This window comes from Euleptes europaea, chromosome 1 (genome assembly GCF_029931775.1).
Source record: "Euleptes europaea isolate rEulEur1 chromosome 1, rEulEur1.hap1, whole genome shotgun sequence".
Classification (NCBI taxonomy): Eukaryota; Metazoa; Chordata; class Lepidosauria; order Squamata; family Sphaerodactylidae; genus Euleptes; species Euleptes europaea.
In genome coordinates, this window is record NC_079312.1 from 64,076,786 (window position 1) to 64,099,067 (window position 22,282).

The 22,282-nt window shown below is 42.5% G+C and overlaps 1 protein-coding gene across 1 annotated transcript in view; it reads left to right on the forward strand.

Annotated features, from left to right (window-relative positions):
* Positions 1-443: 443 nt before the first annotated feature.
* Positions 444-22,282, forward strand: part of PHF2 (PHD finger protein 2) — a 143,106-nt gene continuing 121,267 nt past the window's right edge. Inside the window, exon 1 of the mRNA XM_056851608.1 lies at positions 444-577. Within this exon, the coding sequence (XP_056707586.1) occupies positions 480-577 (98 nt within the window). The 5' untranslated portion in view covers positions 444-479. The remainder of the gene's footprint in view (positions 578-22,282) is intronic.

Consider the following 22,282-nt stretch of genomic DNA (forward strand, 5'->3'; position numbering starts at 1 on the left):
ACCAGGGGGCATGCAATAGAATGCATTTCGTCCAACATTTGGAATAATGATCATTTAGCAACCACCACCACCACCAAAAAAAAAAAAAAAAAAAAGCTTCCAGTGCGCTTTGGAGCCCGCGCGAGCCAGAGGAGCCATGCAGTCAAACTTTCGGGAACCATTGGTTATTATTATTTTTATTATTTTTTTGACATTGCAAGCTCGCCCTTGAGGATCGCTTATTGAATTCTCCGGTTTTTGTTTTGTGCGCGGTTGTGTGGTTTCCACCTCTGCCTCCGGGCCTCGGCGATTTTTTATTTTTATTATTTTTTTTTGCTTCCCTCTTGCAAAAGGGGGGGGGGGGAGAGAGAATCAGGCAAGCCGACCTAGCGGCGAGGGAGCCGCAGCCGAGAAGCCCTGCCCGCTCGCTTTTTGCCTCCTCTCGCTCTCTCTCTCCCCGCTCGCCTCGGGAGCCCAGCGTTGTTTTGAAGGGAGCTAACATGGCGACGGTGCCCGTCTATTGCATCTGCAGGCTGCCCTACGACGTAACCCGCTTCATGATCGAGTGCGACGCCTGCAAGGACTGGTTTCACGGCAGGTAACACAAAGCGGTCGGGCCTTTCCCCCCACCCCACCCGCTCTGGGGCAGAGACCCCCCCCTCCTCTCGCTCGGGGCCCTTTCGCCTCTTCGGCTCGCGAGGGCACGGAGCGAGCGAGCGATGGTGGGCTTGGAGCGGCGGCGGCTGCTCTGTGCAGTTTTCCAACAGGCCTTTTCGGAGGAGGAGGAGGAGCCACTCTCCCCGTCTCCCTCGCTCCTATTTTTTTTTTGTGTGTGTGTTTTGTTGTGTAAATTGTCGAGCCCGGACACATACAATGGACCCCCCCCCACCGGGGCTCTAGTGTCATGGGGCTGCGGGGGGTAGGGGGAGAGCTATTGTCCTTTCCTCGGGGAGGGGAGGGTTGGCTGGGCGGCTGGCTGGCTGGCTCGCGCCGAGGGTGGTGGTTTTATTTTTGCTTCTGCGTTCTCCCCCCTCCCCAGTTGCTGTTGGAGGGGGGGGGCTGCTGGCCGAGTGGGTGTGGGGGACAAGAGGAAGGTGGTCTTCCCGTCTTTCACTTTCTTCCAGAGAAAGCGTGGAGAGGGCTTTGGCCCGGGGGGGGGGGGGCGACGAGCTGTTCTACAATGTCTGGCGAGGGTCCCCGCGGGGCGGCTCCAGACGGGGGGGGGGGGGGGAGCCCGGCCGGCGAGGAGCCCCGTCTCCCGCGCTCTGCAGGCAGCAGCCCCTTGCCCCCCTAGGGGAGGGGGCGACTGGGGTGTGTGTGTGTGTGGGGGGGTGTTTCCTCGTGTGATAGGCGCGCGCTGGGCTGGCGGGCGGAAGGGTCCCGAGCGAGGCGGGAGAGGACGGGGCTGGGGGGGGGGTAGCCTGTGAGCCGAGAGACCCCCCGAGCTGGGCAGGGCTTTCCTCCCGGAGAGACCAGGCGGCGGCTGGGCAGAGGGAATCCCCCGCTGGGCCGGCCGCCCCAGCCCGGACCTCGGCTTGGGCGGTGGGGAGGAGAAGCCTCCGCGCAGAGGCGGCCCGCTGGCCAGGAGCGGCCAACTCGAGGGCTGGAGGGAGAGAAAGAGAGAGAGAGGGGAGACTCCTCCTTGGAGCCCTGCGCTGTTGTTGCAGACGCGGACGGAGCGGAGCCACGTCCTCCTCCGGTACTTTGCAGATCGCCTCTTGGGGAAGGGGGGGGGGAAACAGCCACACACACGTACACACAAAAGGGGCCGGTTTGCTCCCCTGGGGGAAGCCGTCCTTCCCGGGGGGCGACCCCCCCCTCCGCTGGTTTCAGGCCGGTGAGGGAGGTCGTGCCTTCCGAGCAGGAAGCTGCCGCTGCAACACTGTTGACTTCGCCTGTGGAACCCGAGACAATGTAGCGCGCGGGGGCTGGAAACTCCCCTGGCCGCGCGCTCCGCCTCGCTCGTGGTTTGGACGGCAGGACAGGCAGGATCCCCTGCCTCCCCCCCCGCCCCCCCCGCCCTTGCCGTCGTGCTCCTGGGCTGCAATTGTCACTCCCCCGCCCCCCCCCCCCGCTTGTCTTCTTGCACGGTCCCGGGTGATGGTTCTGATCTCCGTCTCTCCCCGTGGAGGGGGTTGTGTTGCATGCGGAAGGCAGGCGCGTCGTTCATAAAATACTGGAGCTGCAAGGAGGAGGGGGAAGAGAGACTTCAGCTCGATTTTCCTAGGAGGTCAGTCTCGGGCAGATCGCTCTTGTGGGAGCCGAAGGACCTCAGAGGGAAACAAATGCCAGTGGAGTAGAGGCTGACTTCCAAGCTGGTCCTAGGAGCTGCCAAGTTAAGCATTTTGCAATCCATTGATTTGTTCCTATGTGCTGGGTTTTTCTCTTTTTCGCATACAAATTAATAGGCCTTCGAAGTGTTTAATTTTGGCTGGATGACTGTACCCAGTGTGTTTTAAGCGTTGGGAATGTCCTTTAGCTGTGTTTGTGTGTGTATACAGAGGCTTCTCTTCTGAATTATTTCCCTCCGACTCACCGCTTCAGCAAATGTGTAAGGTTGAACTTGTTTGCAACCTGGTTTCTCGCTTCAGCAGGGAAAGGTATCAAGGGCTGGCTGGTGCACCTGAAACTCAAACTTCAAGGGGATGATTGGCTCCCTAAAGAAGAATAGAGAAAGTAGCTTCAGTTTAAACTCACTTTATGTTTGCTTTCTTTAATGTTTTTTTTTTAAAAATATTTATCAGTGGTAATTTGTTTTATATGCTTCCTTGTACTGTGGAACTGTGGAAAGATGACCTGGATGTTTTAAAAAGAAAATAAAGTGGTACCAGAAGAATGCTAATAACACTGAAGGTTCAATTTGATACTGTTGGGTTGGAATTACAATTACATATATATGGATCAGTTAAAGAAGTTTTTATTCCAAATGTCACTGGGATCTAAAACAAGAGGAAATTACAAATGTTGATGGATAAGAAGAAATTTAGGGGCATAAGAAGAGCCCCAATGGATCAAACAGCAGGATGTGGTAATCTGCTCTTATCAAAGGCCATTCCTGTGGCAATCTGCTTTTTATCAAAGGCCATTCAGGTGCCTCTGGGAAGCTCAGAAGCTGTGTGTGAAGAGAGTAGCTCTCCTTTGCTGAATACCCACAACTGTCTGGTATTCAAAGGTATATTACCTTGGAACATGGAAGTTTCATCTAGCCATCAGGGCTGATAGCTGTTATAGATGTACCCTACATGAACGTATCTAGTTCTCTTTTAAAGTCATCTGAGGCAGTGTCCATTTTCCCATTGTATGGCTGAAAATCTCGTACATTATTTATGCATTGTGGTGCACAATGTGAGTCTACTGTCAGTCAATGTCATTAAATCTGTTACGAAATGGTGTCATTTTATAAGACTAAAGATTTCATCCATATGTTGTAGTTTGTGGTAAGATGTACTCAGCTGGACAGGATCAGGCTATAGTTAACCAGAGAGCAGGAATTAGACAAGCCAGATGATGTTTTCCATCCCACCTTTCACAGGAAAATGGTAGCACTTTTAAAGAGGGAACTGTATGGTAATTGACCATGACTACCTGCAAATTTGCTATGATCAAAATTATTCTATTTTGTGGTATTGGTGATTCCCTCGCCCAATCAGTTTATTTATTTGACATTTGCAGTCCCTCTTCCAGCCATTCAGGCAACTGAGGAGGCAAGAGTAAAATAGAAGAAGAAGCTGGTTTTTATACTTCGATTTTTTCTACCTTTTAAGGAGTCTCAAACTGGCTTACACTAGCCTTCCCTTTCTCTCCCCACAACAGACACCTTGTGAGGTAGGTGAGGCGGAGAAAGCTGGGAGAGAACTGTGACTGGCCCAAGGTCACCCAGCTGGCTTCATGTTTAGGAGTGGGGAAACAAATCTAGTTCACCAGATTAGCCTCCGCCGCTCATGTTAAGGAGTGGGGAATCAAATCCAGTTCACCAGATTAGAGTCCGCTGCTCTTAACCACTGTGTCATGCTGGCTCTCCATAAAGTACACATACCATAAAGTACAATACAAAACAAATCTAGATTTCTGAGCATATAGGATACTCCCAGTGCCATCATAAACAGACTTGTACATTTCTAAGCCCACTGGCTTCACTGGATGTAGAAAGTTGTTGCTCTTCTTAGGATGGCAACATCAGGAATATTTTCTTCTATTCATTGTACCTCCTTTCCAAAGATGTTATATATATATGAATTACTGCAGGCTTTAACAGCTGCTGAAAATCTTAATAAGTACTGGTCTCTAAGGTCTAGTATTCTCCTTCCCTGCACTGTGTGTACAATTAATGTGCGATCCACATTACCATCTCTATGTAACTATACTCAGTTCCCATGATCCTCCTGCCCTTTTTGAGCAGTAAGGATCAGAAGATTGCAACAAGGAACACCTTTTCCAGGCCCTTGTGACAACTTTGCTCTTCCAGCCTATGTCTGCTTGATCACCTCCCCTGGCTATTCGCTGGGTATTTCTTATTGATGGTTGCCCAACTTGTGAAATAGCCTTCCTGAGTGTGTTAGTTGCTTTGTTGATATCTAAAAATAATGCAAAGCAAAACTGTTCAAAGAGAGCTTCTGTAATGGATAATTTTGGGGGGGCTGTTAGTTTAGTGTGATTGTGTTTTAATTATTGTTTTTTATGTCATTGTAATCTGTCAAGTGCATTTATGAGAGAAAGACTGGCTAAAATGTCTTAAATAAACAAATATGCAATTACAGGTGCATGTGCATACAGTTGTACATTACCCTTTTCAGAATACCCACAGAGAAGGACCTTTTACATGTATATGGGAGTTTTGGACTAAAACTCAAATGTTTTGTACAAAAGAGGGTTTTAATACTCTCAGCCTTACGTTCTTCTGTCCCCTTCTCATTGCCTTATATTTACATATCCTTGGATATACAAGCAAAAATAAAAGAAGGGAGAAGAAAGAAAGAGAAAAGAAAAAGAGTAGCTATTCTGTTCTAAACAATGCTTGTGTAGTATAGGTGAAAGGGAAAATTGCTTGGTGAATATTTGAAGACAGAGTAAGATATGTAGAATGAATATGCAGAAAATAATGAGATGGCAAATGCCATGTTATTTTCTTTGAAAATAATATGAAAATGATAAAGGTAATAAGATAGTGTTGAAATGTTTCTACAAATCTTTTAAATGATCACAAGAACCTGCCAGGATAGTTGTCTGTGTCCACTCACAAAGTTGTAAAACAATTAAAGAAGAAAAAGAGATCACCCTGAGAAAATAATGACCTTTTGCTTAGTGGCTGTTCATTAATTAACAAGGAAGTTATATGAAAGTATACGTAATTGGTTACAGGTTTTGAAAACTACACTTTTTAAGCCAGTAATTCATGCCTGGGTCTGGAAATCGATCCACTGTTCACATTTAGTTCTGAAAACTAAACAGGATAGTATTTTGTTTTCTTAGCTTTTATTGGCAGATTATATCTATGCATACAAGTTTTGATATTTTAAAAACTATTATGCAGAATATAAATTTAGAGACTATTACTGTAGTCACAAAACAGGAACAAATTAGAACTATTACAGTACACTGTTAGTAATCTAGAAAGGGGGGAACCTTTGAGTGACCCACAATTTGAGCTTCGGGGGGGGGGGGAATTAAAAAGAGAAAAAAATTGGCAGTTATCATCTATGAATACAGCGTGGATTGCATTTGGCATTTATACATTGTACTGACAGTTAGAGTAGACAGCCAGTTCAGTTTTAGCTTGGGAGAGCCAATGCAAGATGCAAGCAACACTATATTCTTTTTTCCCTTCCATCAGTGTGGGTGATTACTCCCAAGGGACGATACTGTTTTACATGAGTTAGATTGTTCTTAATATTTTCACTTTTTTGTTATTAAGGGCTATGATTCATTGAATGAGAAAGTATGAGAAGAATTGGATATCTACAGTGAAGAAACAAGAAAAAAGTGAGCCACTCATGTGACTCGCATATTTTTTTCATAAACCAGCCCTTGAAGGGCTTATCCAGTAAAATTAATACAAAATATGAACCTTGATTTATTTGAAAAAAGCAATAATTATGCTCGTCCTGATTAAAACTCTCAGCATTGTCTTGATTAGAGAAAAAGTTAAACATTGCACACTATTTTGCATTTTTCTTTCAGAAATTAACTGTATAGATCACGATGGGTAGCAGTTTGTAGCAGTAGAAAAGAGCAAGAATCTAGTAGCACCTTAAAGATTAATAAAATTTCTGGCAGGGCATGGGCTTTCGTGCACTTCTTCAGATATAAACTAAATATATGCGTATCTGAAGAAGTGAGCTGTGACTCACGAAAGCTCATGCCCTGCCAGAAATTTTGTAAGTCTTTAAGGTGCTACTAGACTCTTGCTCTTTTGTATAGCAATATGTATTTATTTTGTAATTTATGTCATTGCCATGGGAGACATCAGGAACAGTTTTATTGAGTAAATGGCAGTAGGTCTACACAGTTTTGTAGTCACCTGAATTGATATGGTAGACCTGCACCAAATAATTATTACACTGCCAATGAATAAATTTTGAGCAAAAAACAAATGGTCCTTGCCCCAAGAAGATCCCATTCTAACATTTGACAGTGGGATGAGGACAGAAGAGGGAAAGGAAAATACACACAGCATGGCCAAATCTTCTTGTTATCAATGTGTGTGTGTGTGTGTAAAGTGCCATCAAATCACAGCTGATTTATAGCAACCTTGGGGTTCCAAGGCAAGTGATTAAACAGAAGTGGTTTGCCATTGCCTTCCTCGGCAGAGTCTTCCTTGGAGGTATCCCTTCCAAATACCAACCCAGCTTAGCTTCCGAGATCAGGTGAGATCAGGCTACACTGTACAATTCCACATCCCCTTGTTACCAATGTGTGTGTAAAGTGCCGTCAAGTCGCAGCCGACTTATGGCGATCCCTTTTTGGGGTTTTCATGGCAAGAGACTAACAGAGGTGGTTTGCCAGTGCCTTCCTCTGCACAGCAACCCTGGTATTCCTTGGTGGTCTCCCATCCAAATACTAACCAGGGCTGACCCTGCTTAGCTTCTGAGATCTGACGAGATCAGGCAGGGCATTATACTGAAAATTTGGAGGTGTGGCTATGTTCTCTATGATTGTGAAATCAACATTACCGCTTGGATCCAGCTGTAATTTCTGCTGATGGAAGGGGTTTATGCTAATAGAGGATGACTTTCTTGCTTACCTCCTTCTTCTGTAGTCCCAAATGCCGCTCCTTGAAATGCTGCACCTTGGAAACAGCATGAGGGAGGGCAGGTCTGTAGTTAGAGGAGTAATTGGCAAAAAATGCTTCCCCTTCTGCAACAGAAATAGTTTGCTGGATTTAATCATACATCTAGATTACATGTTTGCTTTAATTCTTAGCTGACACAGGTTTCTAAACATAGTGTCTTTTGTAAATTAAGAGATCCCTTGGGTAATTACCATTGCATTTGCAATGGTCTTTCTCTTTACGAAATATTAAATAGCATTAATTGGCACTGCTGCTATAATTCGTTAACTATATTTTAGAGTTCAATTTGTTGCTATGAACTATAAACAGGAGAGCCTGACAACTCTACAGAAAAGTCATACATTCCTGCAGAACACACAGTTCAGAGGCCATAATGAGATGGTAGATCCAAATTCTTCATACTTGATGCAAATGAATTTACTTGTGGAAGAGGTTGTTGTCTTTTTCATCCAAAGAGGGAAGAAAAAGATACCTGAAGAAACAGCAGAAATGTTAAGAGGAGTAGTCTGATGGCCCCTTACCGACTAATAATTTATTGTGGCATAATCTTTCATGATGTGTGAATGTATCGTATGTACTTAATTATCTTGGAATTCTGATTATCAATAATTAACATATTACAAACCTCCCATTTTAATGTATGGTTTCCAAGAATGTTATGTCAGAACCAATACCAATACCTTTAATGGCATAAAAAACTTAAATTATACAATAAAACATTACACGTAGCTAAAATAATGTTACAATCATGAACAATAATAATCCCTGAGCTTTGCCATGCTGTACTTCTATGACACTCTAAAGAATTTGGCCACTTTCTCAATTATGAGGGGAAAGCGATTATTCAAGAGAAAAGACATTTTTACAGGATCAGTTAATCCAGTCTTGTTTACCAAGATAGGTGTTAAAATTTTTGATCGAATTTCGTCATAATAGGAGCAGTGGACGAGCATATGTGACATTGTTTCAATACAGCTCTTTCCACAAGGGCAATTCCTTTGGGGTAGATTTTGAAATCTCCCATACAAAATTGAAGATTGCACGACATTAAATCTCGCAAGGGAGAAGGCTCTGCATTGCTGTGGAATTTGCAGGAGGAAGAAATACGAGGATGGTTGGCCTCGTTCCAGGGAGATCCCCAGGTTAAGAGGAGAGCAAGTTTTATTTGCTGCACTATTAAGATTTTGGTGTTCAGTCTCCAAAAATCTTCATTTTATCATTTGGAAAGCCTCTGTGGCCGAGAGCATAAAGAATGGATTGAGAGATAGACCAACTGATTTGATGTTCTCTTCAATATAAACTAACCAGTTAGAGGATTTGTATTCTTCAAGCATTTGGTAGGTAAGGCTAGGAGGGTCAGAATTATAACGCAACCGCAACCAGTATTGTGAGCCAAGCGCTGGTTAAAAGTAACCTCTGGCCAGTTTCCAGATAGAGATCTGCATAGGGTACGCAGCTAGGCACTCCCAAGATTTTATGAAGGATCATTGATCATTGATCCATATCATTGATCCATCTCAATGAATCCATTAAAGATAAATTAAACATTAAGTTAAAAGTGATTTCATTTTTGCTGTGAGTTCCAGTTATACACACACATGACTCAAATGGCATTTAACTCATCCAGGCCATTAAAAAAATTAAAAACCGTGACCTCACTTTCCTTGGGAGGACCTGGTTAGGGAAGGCTGGGGGATGGGTTCTCTGGTGTATCAGCATGTATAACATAGATTCCCTGCCCTTTACTCTTTGCTCTCTGGTGGCAGCCCCATTTAGGCTGTCCTGTGCTGAGGTGTTTCTCCCAGCAACTTCAATGTGTCTCCATAGAGCATGTAGTATATTGAATATAACTGTAATATGGTGTGAGAAGTAGCAGTGTGGACAGCTTTTGTACATTGTCCTGTGTGTATAGAAATCTGAGTAGCCTCTTAAAGAAAGTACCACTTACTAGTTTCATGGCAAACTCTAGGGGTATAATCCAGTACAATATGGGTGCAGCACCCAGAACTGATTTCCCTAGGGTTGCCAACCTTCAGGTACTAGCTGGAGATTTCCTGCAATTATAACTGATCTCCAGCTGATAGAGATCAGTTCACCTGGAGAAAATGGTTGCTTTGGCAATAGGGCTCTATGGCATTGAAGTCCCTCCACTCCCCAAACCCCACCTTCCTCAAGCTCTACCCCAAAAACCTCCTGCTGGTGGTGAAGAGGAACCTGGCAACCCTCGATTTCCCATAAGGCTGTCTCATCCTCACTCCTCTAGTCTAGAACATATTGTCTGCACATTTATATATGTATAAACCAAGGAGGGGGTACTCAGTGTATCACTGACAGTAAGACTAGATTTCAATCATATTTTTCTACATAGACTCATTCTTGCAGGTATAATCTTAATATTTTCAATCAGATGAAGGTTTCATTTTTAGAATAATAACTTTTCAGATTAGGTTTACAGTTATATCAAAAAATACTGGTTTGGTTATATTATCAGAAATACATCAATAGATAATTATGAAATTACTGCTAGGCGAACTATCTCCAGTTTCATTGGGGCCACCAGGCCTTGCATTTCTTTGTTGCAATGTTTGTATTTTGCAAGCATGCCTGCCTTACCCATAGATAGAGGAACTTCATTAATATATCCCCCAAATGAGTCTCTTTTATGGCCTGCTGCCATTACAGATTTTCTCCTCAGGCTATACATACAAAAATCCCAGGATTTGTGGAGTATTCTGCTCAAAAGGTTTCACTTTCATTTTTACTGCTTGCCCCTAACATTTAACTCCTTGTGCAGATCTGTTCTACTCTATTCATTGAACTTCTTGAAACTTAACACTTGAGGTGAGGGGTTGATTCTGTGTACATAGATTCACAAAGAGAGAGCCAGCATGGTGTAGTGGTTAAGAGCGGTGGTTTGGAGTAGTGGACTCTGATCAGGAGAACCGGGTTTGATTCCCGACTCCTCCACATGAGCGGCGGATGCTAATCTGGTGAACTGGATTAGTTTCCCCACTCCTACTCACAAAGCCAGCTGGGTGACCTTGGGCTAGTCACACTCTCTCAGCCTCATCTACCTCACAGGGTGTCTGTTGTGGTTTGATTCTTCCTTAAGTGGTAGAGAAAGTCAGCATATAAAAACCAACTCTTCTTTTTCAAAGGAACAATGGAACTAAGGACTTTTTCTTAACTCTGTATGTTTATTTTATAACATTTTTGCTGTGAAGAAGAGGCATATTATCTCTGCAGACACACATTCACAGTTTTGAGAACTGCAAAACCAAGCATCTGTGATAATATCTTCTAGATAGAAAAATTGCCCAAAATAATCTTACAGAAGCCTCTGGAAGAGCATGACATTGTGAATGGGTTAACGGAATCCATTTACCAATTTTTTTTTAACATTGCATGAATATATAGCCTCATGCTGCATAATTAAAAACTAATCCTTATTTCATGATGAAAACCCTTTGGACTATAATGTATCTTAAATAGAGAACTACCTTTAGTGAATTCTCTAGTCTAGGCTCTGCTGGACTTCTGACCAAATAGTTAATAGATTTTTCAGAAACTCATTTTCTCTATTCTTGATCCAGATGTGCATTGATTCTGAAAAAAACTTACCTCGTGTTAACCAATGTCAAGTAGACCAAGTGTTTAGAAAATACCCACTCGACTCTCCCCTGCTTACAAGGTTTTCTGCTTTGCTTCAAAGGGGCTGTTGCAAAAAAGCACTTTCTTGAACTGCCTCTTCCACGGCACTGAAGAGACTAGTTGCATAAAAATTCCAGGCACCACAAGGGTGCCTGTTGCGAGGCTGGATTGGACAATAACATGCAAGTAGGAGAGGGCAACTTGTTCTATACTGTCCTTTGCAGAGATCCTTGGCTCTTAGAGTGTTGAGAAATGCATTCCGAACTTCCCCCTTCACCTTTAAAGGTATTTTTCTAACTACTTGTGGGAACTAAGGCTGAAACAGCAACAATAATAAAAGATCACAAACAACATGTAGTTCAATCTCTGTGAATTCAAGATTTTTAAAGAAAAAGTTGATTTCGGTTTTCACAACTAGGTGTTAACTTCTGAAAATGATGTTGCAGAATAAGTGCAATATGCCTAACAAATCTATTCTGGCACCATTGTGTCTTTGGCACTCACAAAATATACATATTGCTGTAGTCCTTTGTCAGAGGATTGATTTTCAGTGTTTGTTTTCTAATCACCACAGCAAGAAACAAAGTGCTTTTTAAAAGAGGTGAGGGAATTCATTCCTTGGTAATATAACAAGGCCGTGTGTTCTGTGTAAAGGAATATATGGCATAGATGACACTCAGTGATGCCTCATTACAGACATTTTGGAAAGCTTCTGTTGTAAGTGTGTCTCTTTGTAGTTTTTGTTAACAGATTAAGAGCCTGTTCCTGAAGGGGGGCAGAGCTCTTTAGGAGCAGGTGTGACCCTGTGCCGGCATAGGTGCCACTTTGTCACGGAATAAAGTGGCACCTATGCCAGCATGGGGGCAAACATGCCGGTGTCCGGGAGCCATGGAGCTCTGCCAGTCCCCGCCCCCAGCGCAGCCACTCTGGGAACAAAGTCCTGGAAGAGAACACCTGCACCAGTGTGGAGGAGGCATTCCTGGGGCGTTCCCAGGGGTGGAGCTGACTCTAGTCAGCCTCTTAACCCCTCTCTCCCTGAGAATGCCCCCTCGCTCAGTATCATTGCTATGATACCTTTTTTGGTGTTGTAGCCTCACTGTTCTCAATTAGGTGTCTTCATTTAAAAAAAACAAACCTTTTTTACCTCTACGGTGGCTGGGAAACCTCTGAGGAGGCATCATGGGTGCACCACTCCCAGCCGCTGTGGAAATACATCCCCCCCACCCAGGTATGGGCTGCCCAACTATTCTGTTATCAGAATTTTGGTTTCCATAAGAATGGCATGCCACTGATCTTTTCTCATCTTTTCTGCTGGAATGATCTTTTCTGCTGAAAAATTTACAGTTAGCAATGGTATTTAAGTTCTTTGTGAGTTTTATGTCAAATCCCAACAATTATATGTATGTATAAGTTGCATAATACTCTTATTATAGTGTAGTCCCAATAAATGTAGTAAGATAAAAGTCAACAACTTTAGCTGATACAATTGTCTGTTAATCAGAAACTCATTTTAAATTTATCCCCCACCTTTCTGCCCTCACCAGGCCTACCAAGGCAGCTAACATATTAAAAACATATGTAACATTTACACTATTAACACCAAGTTAAAATACTCATCAAGTACAATAAAGTATACATACAGAAAAAACAAAAGCAGGGTAGGAAGGAGGGATCATTGAGGTACCAGCAGGCAAAACAAGTCTACCTGCTGGTGGAAAATGGCAACAGGACGGGCAAATCTCTCTACGGAGAGAGTTCCAGAATTTTGATGCCACAACCAAGAAGGCCCTCTCCCACGTTGTCACCCATCTAATTTCTGAAGGCGAGGGCACCTGAAACGGGCTTGGAAGATGTCTGTAGTGGTTGGTTAAGTTTGTGAGTGTTTCTTTGCCACGATTGCCTAGGAGTATGCTTTGATGAGCCTTAGACTCAGATTGATTTTGAGTCTTCCTCCATGGTCGCCGGTAACTTTGTCTTTTCATTACCCACAGCCCCTCAGTAAACCAAGGGGCTACCTAGACTATAACATCAGGGAGAGGTGTTTTGGATGTTCTTCTTTGATGAAAAAGTGTGCTAAGTATTTAAAATGACTATGTAAAGTTGTGAAATGGATACAGAAAACTTGGTATTGTGCAGATAGACTGGATCATTGTGTTTAACAGACTATTGCATAGCAGAAGGGAATATTTCAAGAACATTTGCTGCCTCTGCTGCTAGCACGCTACTAAATCCACCCCCCTGTTTCTATTCATAACAAAAAAATTAAAAATGTTTTCAGAAGTTCTGCATGTGTGAGAGAGATTCCAATTAAATATTACATGTCTGTTTGGGTTGTATTAAATTATACAGAGGAGGGCTGTGGCTCAGTGGTAGAGCATCTGCTTGGCATGCAAGAGGTCCCAGGTACAATCCCCAGCATCTCCAGTTAAGGAGACTAGGCAAGTAGGTGATGTGAAAGACCTCTGCCTGAGACCCAGGAGAGCCGCTGCTGGTCTGAGCAGACAATACTGACTTTGATGGACCAAGAGTCTGATTCAGTATAAGGCAGCTTCATGTGTTCATACAGCAAAACATGTTTCCTTGATTATCTGGAGAACAGTGTAGTCCTCCAAGAAGTTGACCTTCCCAGAAGATCATGCTTCTTAAGCAGTAACTGAGATAGGATTGGATCCTACAATTCCAGTGTGCTAACAGTTGAGCATTCCATTAGCACACAAGGAGTCTTGTGCTGGTGGAATACAGTTTTTCAGGTGGTGTAAGGTTCTTTGCACCAGTGGAAGGCTCTACCATTGGCAGAGCAGGGTCATAGTATTCAACCCAGAGTATTTTACTTTCACTGTGTAACAGGCCTCTGTTAAATTTAGTTAAACTATTGCTAAAGCCCCTTGATGGCATCTAATTTATATGAAGTAGTGGTCAAAGCTCTAGACATTTGGTCTTCATGTGGCTTTATAATATGACTGTGATTTGAAAAGCACAGTTATGTATCTACTGCCACACAGCTGAAATGACTAATGGTAGCATTCCTATTTCAATGAGTTGCAATCCAGCCATTGTGGTAAAGGTGAGATAAGGAAAGGATACAAACGAAAACTATGAACAATTTATAGCTATTAGCCTGGGATGGTGCATCAATCCAATATATTAAAATGACATCTGCCTATTTGGACTTGGGGAAAGTGAATCTTAAAGCTCAGTGCTAAACAGCTGGCAATCTAGGCATACTTTGGATTCTAGTGTGATACCCGTGGCCAAATATGTGCATCAGGGGTCGGCCTTTCTTCTCATAGATGTACCTACAAATGAAGTTCATTTGTCACGTTGACAGCAGGCACCATTTTAATAGCGTAGTGAATAGGATACCATAAAGTGAGGAAGGCGATTACTTACACCTGAAATGTAAATAAGCTGGAGAGGGACAGGCTGGATTTTGTGAGGAATTCTCAGAAGTACAAGTACAGCAAATGACATAAATCCAGCTTTAATGCCACATTTCTGCAATTCTGGTTTCCATTTCAGATGGTTGGTTTGGTCCCTGGATCATACTTATCTCTGAAAGTGCAAAATATTTCTATTTCCACATTTTATTTAGGCTTTTTTTTAATGGCAGTGTTGTAATATATGCCTTGCGTATATTCATACTTTTGAAAATGCAAATTACCTTGATGATATTTGGTTGTATTACATAATTCACACATTTTCCCCTCGTGTTGCAGAAAATTGAATGTGTATTTAGTGCCTCCGAAACATGATCTTTTTTTAAGGAGACTTGCAGTACAATCCTAAGCAGAATTACATCAGTCTAAATATTTTGAAATAAAGTAACTTGGAAGGGTGTAACTCTGTGTAGGATTGCACTGCTGAACACTGAAAGTACTGACTTCTGTGCAGTTTGGCAGGCACAGATTTAAAAGAGCAGTTAAGTAAGAAGCTGATGTGATCTTATAAGCATGTGTCAGAAATGCATTTATTATTATTTGGAGTGTGCTGGGCTGAGCTCCTTGCAGAGGGCTTGGATGGTCTTTGTGTCCAGGTGCTGTCAGACAGATGGAGGGTGGTGATGGGGGTTTGGTATTGGTGGAGCATATGAGCGTAGCCCTAGTGACTGCTAGGACCAGCTCTGCCACAGCACGCTGCTGTGCCTTCTGGCCCATGGCAGTGGAGCTGGTATCTGCCCTGGGATATGCCACCCAGACAGAGTTGTCCACCCTGAAGTGCTGGAACGATTCTTGTAGCCCTGCTTGGAAAAGCATGCGTGCCCTCATGGCCCAGGGTGTCCCTTATGAGTGGACAGTGATAGAAGGTCTCTCTGGCGCTGAAGCTATCATGCACCCTTGGTAGTGGGCGGCTGTGGCATCAAGGTATTGTGCAGTGAGTGTGAGGGGTCCCACTGCCCCCATGACCCTCCGGATGGGCTCTCACCTAGCCACCCTCACTCTTCCCACACCCCCAGCACTTGGTGACTCTTGCCCTTTCCCTCCAGAAGACTCTCAGTGGAGTCACAGTCCTGGGACAATCCACACTTGTGGCTAAGAGGGATGCTGGAATGGCCAGTGCCAAAGGCAGCCAGGACCCAGACCAAGAGCTGAAGGATGAAGTGGCCACTGCCAACATGGCCACCCCATCTCCCCCACTGGGGTGCTTGCCCCCACCTGGTGACTTGACAACCCAGGCAGCTGTCCCCTTGTGCCGAGTAGGAGAAGATGGAGTTGAAAGAGGGAGAGGAAGGCCTCTTTAAAAATAGTTTTCCTTGGTTAACAACAACAACAACAACAACAACAATTTATTGCTGTCATAGACTAGTAAATATAATATTGCATTGCTATGCTACAAATCCAAAATCTCAAACCTTACATTTAAAAAACATAACAAAACAAATAAAAACAGATAAAATACTATTCGCAGTATAAAACTTGGAGCAGAGTTTCTATGCTTATTAAATTTCCTTGGTTTAATTTGTGCAGTTTTTAAAAATGTTTTAAAAGATTGTGTTGTTTGGTTTTCTTCTCCTAGCTTGTTTTGGAACTTTAACTGCTTTGCATTTTCTTTGTTTCTAAAAAGTTTTTAATTTTTAAGGGATGTGTGCTGGGGGGGATTTTCCAAGTTGTATTCTTCTTTGACTTTGGTTCTGTTAGGCTTGTTGGTTCTGTTTGCACTGGGCGGCTTTTTGCCAGTGGTTGCTCTTGTCTGTCTGGCTATTGGCTTCTTTGCGCTGGAGAAAGCATGCCCCCCATAAGAAAAAATGGAGACAGATAGGGTGGGAGAGAGTTCATTGTTCAGGGTCCTGTAGAATTGGGCCCTGTGATCCAATTTGCTTCAAATTTGGGGAGTCTTACTGGACAAGCAGGCCTAACTTTCCAGTGATTTTGGTGTCACTTGCTTGAAAAACAGCCACTCTAGCACCCCCCCCCCCGAAAGAGTCCTCCATCAGAAATAATGGATTGAAAAATTTCAGAATTCTGGAAAAAAATCCAAATCTGAGCTCTGAAACGGCAGTGGGGACCCAAATAATCCGCGAAACCAGAATGGCTACCTTTCCCATAATAAAAATCTGGAGAATTGTCTTGTCCTGGAGACAAGATGAAACATTACAGGACCCCAGAAGCCAAGGGCCAGAGTAACAGTACTCCAGCGCAGCACTCTGAGAGCTACCTTGGAGGTAAAACTGAAACCTCGGAACAGTGCTTCCAAGTCTCAACCCCAAAAGACAGTCCAGGAGGATACTATAATTGATGGCGTCAAAAGTTTCTGAGACATCTAGGAGAATTTAAAGGGTCACCCTCCCCATTCATCTCCTGGAACAGGTCCACCAGGGTGACCATGGCCATTGCGGTACAATTACCAGGCCTGGAACCAGATTGGAACGGATCCTAGCAATCCATTTAGGAATCCCTGAAGTTGCCCAGCCGCCGCTCGTTCTATCACCTTACTCATGAATGGTACATTTGAGTTATTCAGCTCTCCTGGATCCAAAATAGGTAATATCTAGAGATAATAACATGAGAACTGGAGTTGGAAGCATATGTGTTTGAGGGTTCACATGTATGTATATTCGTAATTTTAAAAGTGAAGGTTTTACAGAGAGAAGTTAAAGTGTGGGTGGCTAGTGTTGAGCTTGATTTTTAATTTTTCTGAATGGTAAAGACATTTTACACTCCACTTCTACTGAAAAAGCAGAATGATGAATGATCCTCTTTAAATGCCAGTAATCGAATACAGAACTAAGAGGGGATGTATTGCTTCCCATGTTATAACTCAATAGCGTTGCAGATATAAAGACCTTCTGCCTGCAGTTTTTCACCCTTCTCTACTCTGGGGGGAGGGGGGGAAATCTCTACCATTTTCACTCAATGTTTCTTAAATTATTGCTGTAATGTAGGCACTGCTAAAAGATCTACCTAATAACAAAGCGGCAAAATATTTAATTTAAGGATTGGTAGAAAAATGCCACAATTCAGTTTATGGTATGAAGCATTATTAAATTGTTTATTCTAGGTATAGAAACAAATGAGCTCTTCCGTTGTGTTTTTTTAAAGACATTGGCACGTATGCCTCAGTGAAGTTTGAAGCGCTTTCAAATGTTGCTGAGCTGAATGGTAGGACATATGCCATTTGAGCTATGTAAAACATGTAACATTATTATGTTTTTGTAGAGATTGCAGTAAATATTCATGAGGTTAAAGGCATTTGAAACAGTTGATGCAAAGAACAATTTACTTGAGGATGGACCAACAAACATACTAGTGTGTATCTCAAGGGCATCATTCAGTTACTAATGACAGTGCGTGGTACCAGACAGCTTGGATCCCATTTCCTTCGGAGTTTTTATTGCAGCTCAGTGTAATGTCTCGTTAAGAAATATTTAGGGAGTTGCATGTCAGTTTGAGGTAAATGAATGCTGAAGACACCAGTGGTGATCTCGAAGGATAAGTAGATTTAGAAGTATGCGAAGAAAGAAATCTTGCAGTACATTATATAATCAGAGTATATACCCTTACTATTAATACATTTTTTGAAAAAGAAAAAAATACTAAAATTCTACACTTAAGTGATAGACTATATACTGTTCTAGTGCATTCTGTCACCAAGTTCCATGTGTGTTCCACTATACATTTGAAGTGTGGGTAGGATTCCCCATGAACATCAACAGAGGAAACACCCCCCTGAAGTAAAAGGGATATATTATTTGTGTTCTCCGCTGAAGTGAACAGGGAAGTCTTTGTTGACCATACAAGGTGATTTGTCTATGCCAAAGTGATAGGCAACACAATATTCTCTTCTGCATTAGGCAATTGCGATAGGATTGCTAAATAAATGTACAAGAGAGGACTCACAGGGGAGAGGAAACACATTCCCCTTCCAGCTACTATTTCTGTTGCTCCAATTTTGCTTTCCCCGCCTCCTTTCCTCTACTGTAGCTCCACTTTCACCACTCATTCACCTTCCTGATTTTCTTGCCCGTCTGCCCCCCCACCCTGGCTGCCAACCCTCCCAGTCTTCCTGTCTACCTAGTAATGCCTCCTGGCTGCTTGTCCATTCATCTGATCTGCCTGCTTGCCTGTTGTTGTTTCCTGTCTTCATTTCCCTCTCCTGTTTGTTTGTTCACTTATGCCATGAAGCATAAGTAGAAACAGTCATGCCAGGGAAGCTTACTGTAGCTGCCTGTAGCTTCTTCCTCACGCTTGTGGTGGCTGTCATAACCACATTTTAGTGAGGTATCTTGGATTGCTACACCAGTCCTATATGCTGCCTGAAATTGTGCTCTTCTCTTTTGCCTTTTGCAGATTTTTTTAAACCACCCAAATATTTTTCCTGACAAAATGTATTTTTCTTCAAACCTTAGGTTTTCAGAAACCTACATTCTGACCCTGTATGGCTCCATGTGTAGATTTTTTGATCCCCGTAAAGAGACCACACTTGGCTTTTACAAATGTAGATGAATAGCAGGAGGATACCTGGAATGTTAATGTCACTTTTCCGATTTAGCTAAGTTCAGGTTTCATCGGATTACCTGAATGATTTAACCCCTAAGGTTACACATTGTCAGACAAAAATAAAAACAGTTTGGGAAATGGTAAGTAATTACCGTATATGTATTTTTGCCTCATGTGTTTCTTTTAGAAACTCCAGGTGAATTTGATTAATACCATATATTTGGATAAAAGTTTTTGTAATTATACATTAATTTTTTTAGAACTAGAATTCTGCAGAGTTGTCCACCCATGCTTTAAGGACTTGTATTGTTTCTTGTACAGGGTATCATAGATATGTAGATTCATACAATATAAATACAAATTTACACTGGTTCTGGATTTAATGATGATAAGAATGGGTTAGAACCCGAAGATATTTACACTGATAATTAAGTTATTTGTGGACTAATTTTGGAATTTTTCAACAGGGCAGATCTGCTGTTCAAAACAGATATACCAGGTAAACAGGGAGTCTGGAGGGCTGAGAATTTATATAGTTATATGCCACCTGTTACATACTCCTAAGAGTTATTAGAATTCTTGCAATTACCAAGTCAGCTGTATTGCTAGTTGGTCAATTTGGTACTGCCACTAGGCCTGTGGGCTAAGATATTTAAATAAGGTGTGTACATCTCAGCTTAATGTCTCTTAGGCATATTCACCATCTGGTTTCAAAACAAACAAACCTCTGACAATTCACAGTGGTTTAATGTACACTAAACAGAAGTCATTGTTTTCATTCACTTTGAATTAACTAGGATTTCTTAGGTTCTTTATTCCATTTTCATCTAACGACTGTTACACAACCTACTCCCTGTACATGAGTACATTTCTTAGTGTACCTAAAGTCATCTGTGTTTCTTTTGGTGCCTTGAAGCCTGTGTATACATGGGTCAAACTTGGTATCATATTTCCAAAAAGTGAAAGGAGGCAAAGGACATTTACATATGCAGTTGTGGACAAGTTTACATTGGGACCACAAAACGCAGCATACAAACAAGGATAAAAGAACATGAAAGATACTGCAGACTTGGCCAACCTGAGAAATCAGCAGTGGCTGAACATGGACTGACCCAAACAGGACACAGGGTCTTATTCCAAGACACTGAAATACTGGACAATTCTACCAACTCTTTTGTCAGATTGCACAGAGAAGCCATTGAAATTCATAAACATCAGCAAAACTTTAACAGAAAAGAAGAGAGTTTAAGAATGAATAAGGCTTGGCTTCCTGTCCTGAAAACCTCCAGACTAACAAAGACTACAGTCTACAATAGCCATGCGGATTAGTTTTGGATTCCACATGTTAACAGATCACTTCAGGATACAATGGTTCCACATTAACATCCACACCCTCATTAGCATGTTATCTTGATACTTACAGGACAGTGATTAGCACATTACCTTTAATACTTCGCAGGACAATGACTCAGCTCAAACCCAACCCCCTTCTGACTATATATTACTCTTCCTACACACTTGACACTGAGAGACACTGTCCTTCAGTGTTACTCCTCTGAAGATGCCTGTCACAGCTGCTGGCGAAACGTCAGGAACGAAAATACCAAGACCACGGTCACACAGCCCGAATAACCTACAAGAACCGATGAACTCTGACTGTGAAAGCCTTCGACAATATTTTGACATTTACATAATACACTTTTATTTAGAATACAAGGGACAGCATAAAGAAAAGAGGAGAGATAGAGCCAATAAGCAGTTGGTTCAGAAGAATATCTTATACACCCTGAGGAAGCTGGGATACTCTTGGGAGAGAGGATTGTTGCTGCCGAATGGGAAATAAAAGGGTGGATGTAAAGTATACTTTGCCTGTTCTACAGGAAAGGGGGGGGGGTCTGTGGTCTAGAATTCCTGGAATATTGTGAGGTGAAAGATGGTCCTAGGGCAGTCCAGAGTCCTTGCCTGGTTCCAAGTTGATGTCTGAGTCCCAAGGGTGGCCAAATCCAAATTGTGGGTGAAAGAGCACTTTTAATACTTTTTGTCTGTTGGACCATTGGAGTTTGAAGTTGGGTGGGGACAAGGCCTGCTGAGAGGGTGGGTGGATATGTGGGGAACTTAATTAAAATGAAAAGCCAAATGACTAGCTTGGGTGGTGGTAGAAATTGGCCTAATGTCCTGCTGCTCTGGGCAAGGCAGGACACCTGCTTTCATTCTGGGTGCGATTCATTAGTTTATTCCGTTGCAAAATACATAGATCATCACCAGCAATATTAATGTATTGCCCTTCCATTCTGAACTTTCCAACCATCTCATCTCAGCAATCAAGTAGGGGATGACTATATGATGGCCCATAAAGAAAGAAAGGAGGTGGCCATGGATTTTCAGACCAATTCACTTAGTGCACCGTTGGGTGGCTGTGTGATCACCCAACAGCACAATACTAATAATTAGTTTCTCACCATTGCAACATCCTTTCTAAAAATAGTTGTTATTGGGCGGTGTGCCAAAACAAATAAAATGCAACCTTTGCTAGCAACAGAAAATCAGAATATATTTTCAAGCAGAATGTCAAACACAGTATTTGTTCTCAAAGCTGCATGAATAGACTTTGAAATGAATTAAAAACAAATATACACAGAACCACATTCCTAAACATTAACATCAATTCCATCCTTCTGAAATGCTGACATTGTACCCTTATAGCCCTTGTGTAATAGCATGGCTTCTTGTCACTGTGCAGTGCTGCAATTGGCATTGACATCCAAAGCTCTGATCTGCTGATTTGCTGATGTAGAATATTTTACGACTAGTTTGTCAGTCCTGCTGGTTTCAATCCAACCTTAGAATCGCATATTCATCTGATTTTCTACTTTGGTGTTGTTAACGCTTTTTATGTGACGAAGGATTGGTAGTAGCTATCTGTTGTCTGATTTTTGGTAGCAGATACCCGTTGTCTGATTTTTAGCAACCTTTATCTGAGCTGGTGTATCAAGATACTTGTCTTGATGGTTTAGTGGCCTAAGCATCAAGTCTCTCAACATTATTTTTCTGTAATGGGTGGAGTGTGTATATTGCCATTCGTGGTCATGGCTCCTCTGAGCCCAGGATGAGGACATTTTTTGCAAAAGTGGTGGCTTGGGACACCATTCAACAGTGGTGCTATATTAAGCTGGCAGAGCTGAAGTTACTGCTTCCTTGCCCACTCCTGTTGGGCACCATCTATTTGGACAGTTGTGTAGGACTCTTTGGTTATTTTTCTCTATGGTTATGTGAAAAACTATGTTCCATAGGTCCTATTTCTTCCTTTTTTGCTCTAGAAGATAACTAAATATGAACTCAAGAGCCTTCTAAACAGCTAAATTTCCCAATTATGTCTCCATAATTGGATGCCTTCAATATTATACTGATAAAGTTTCCCTCCTCTTACCTT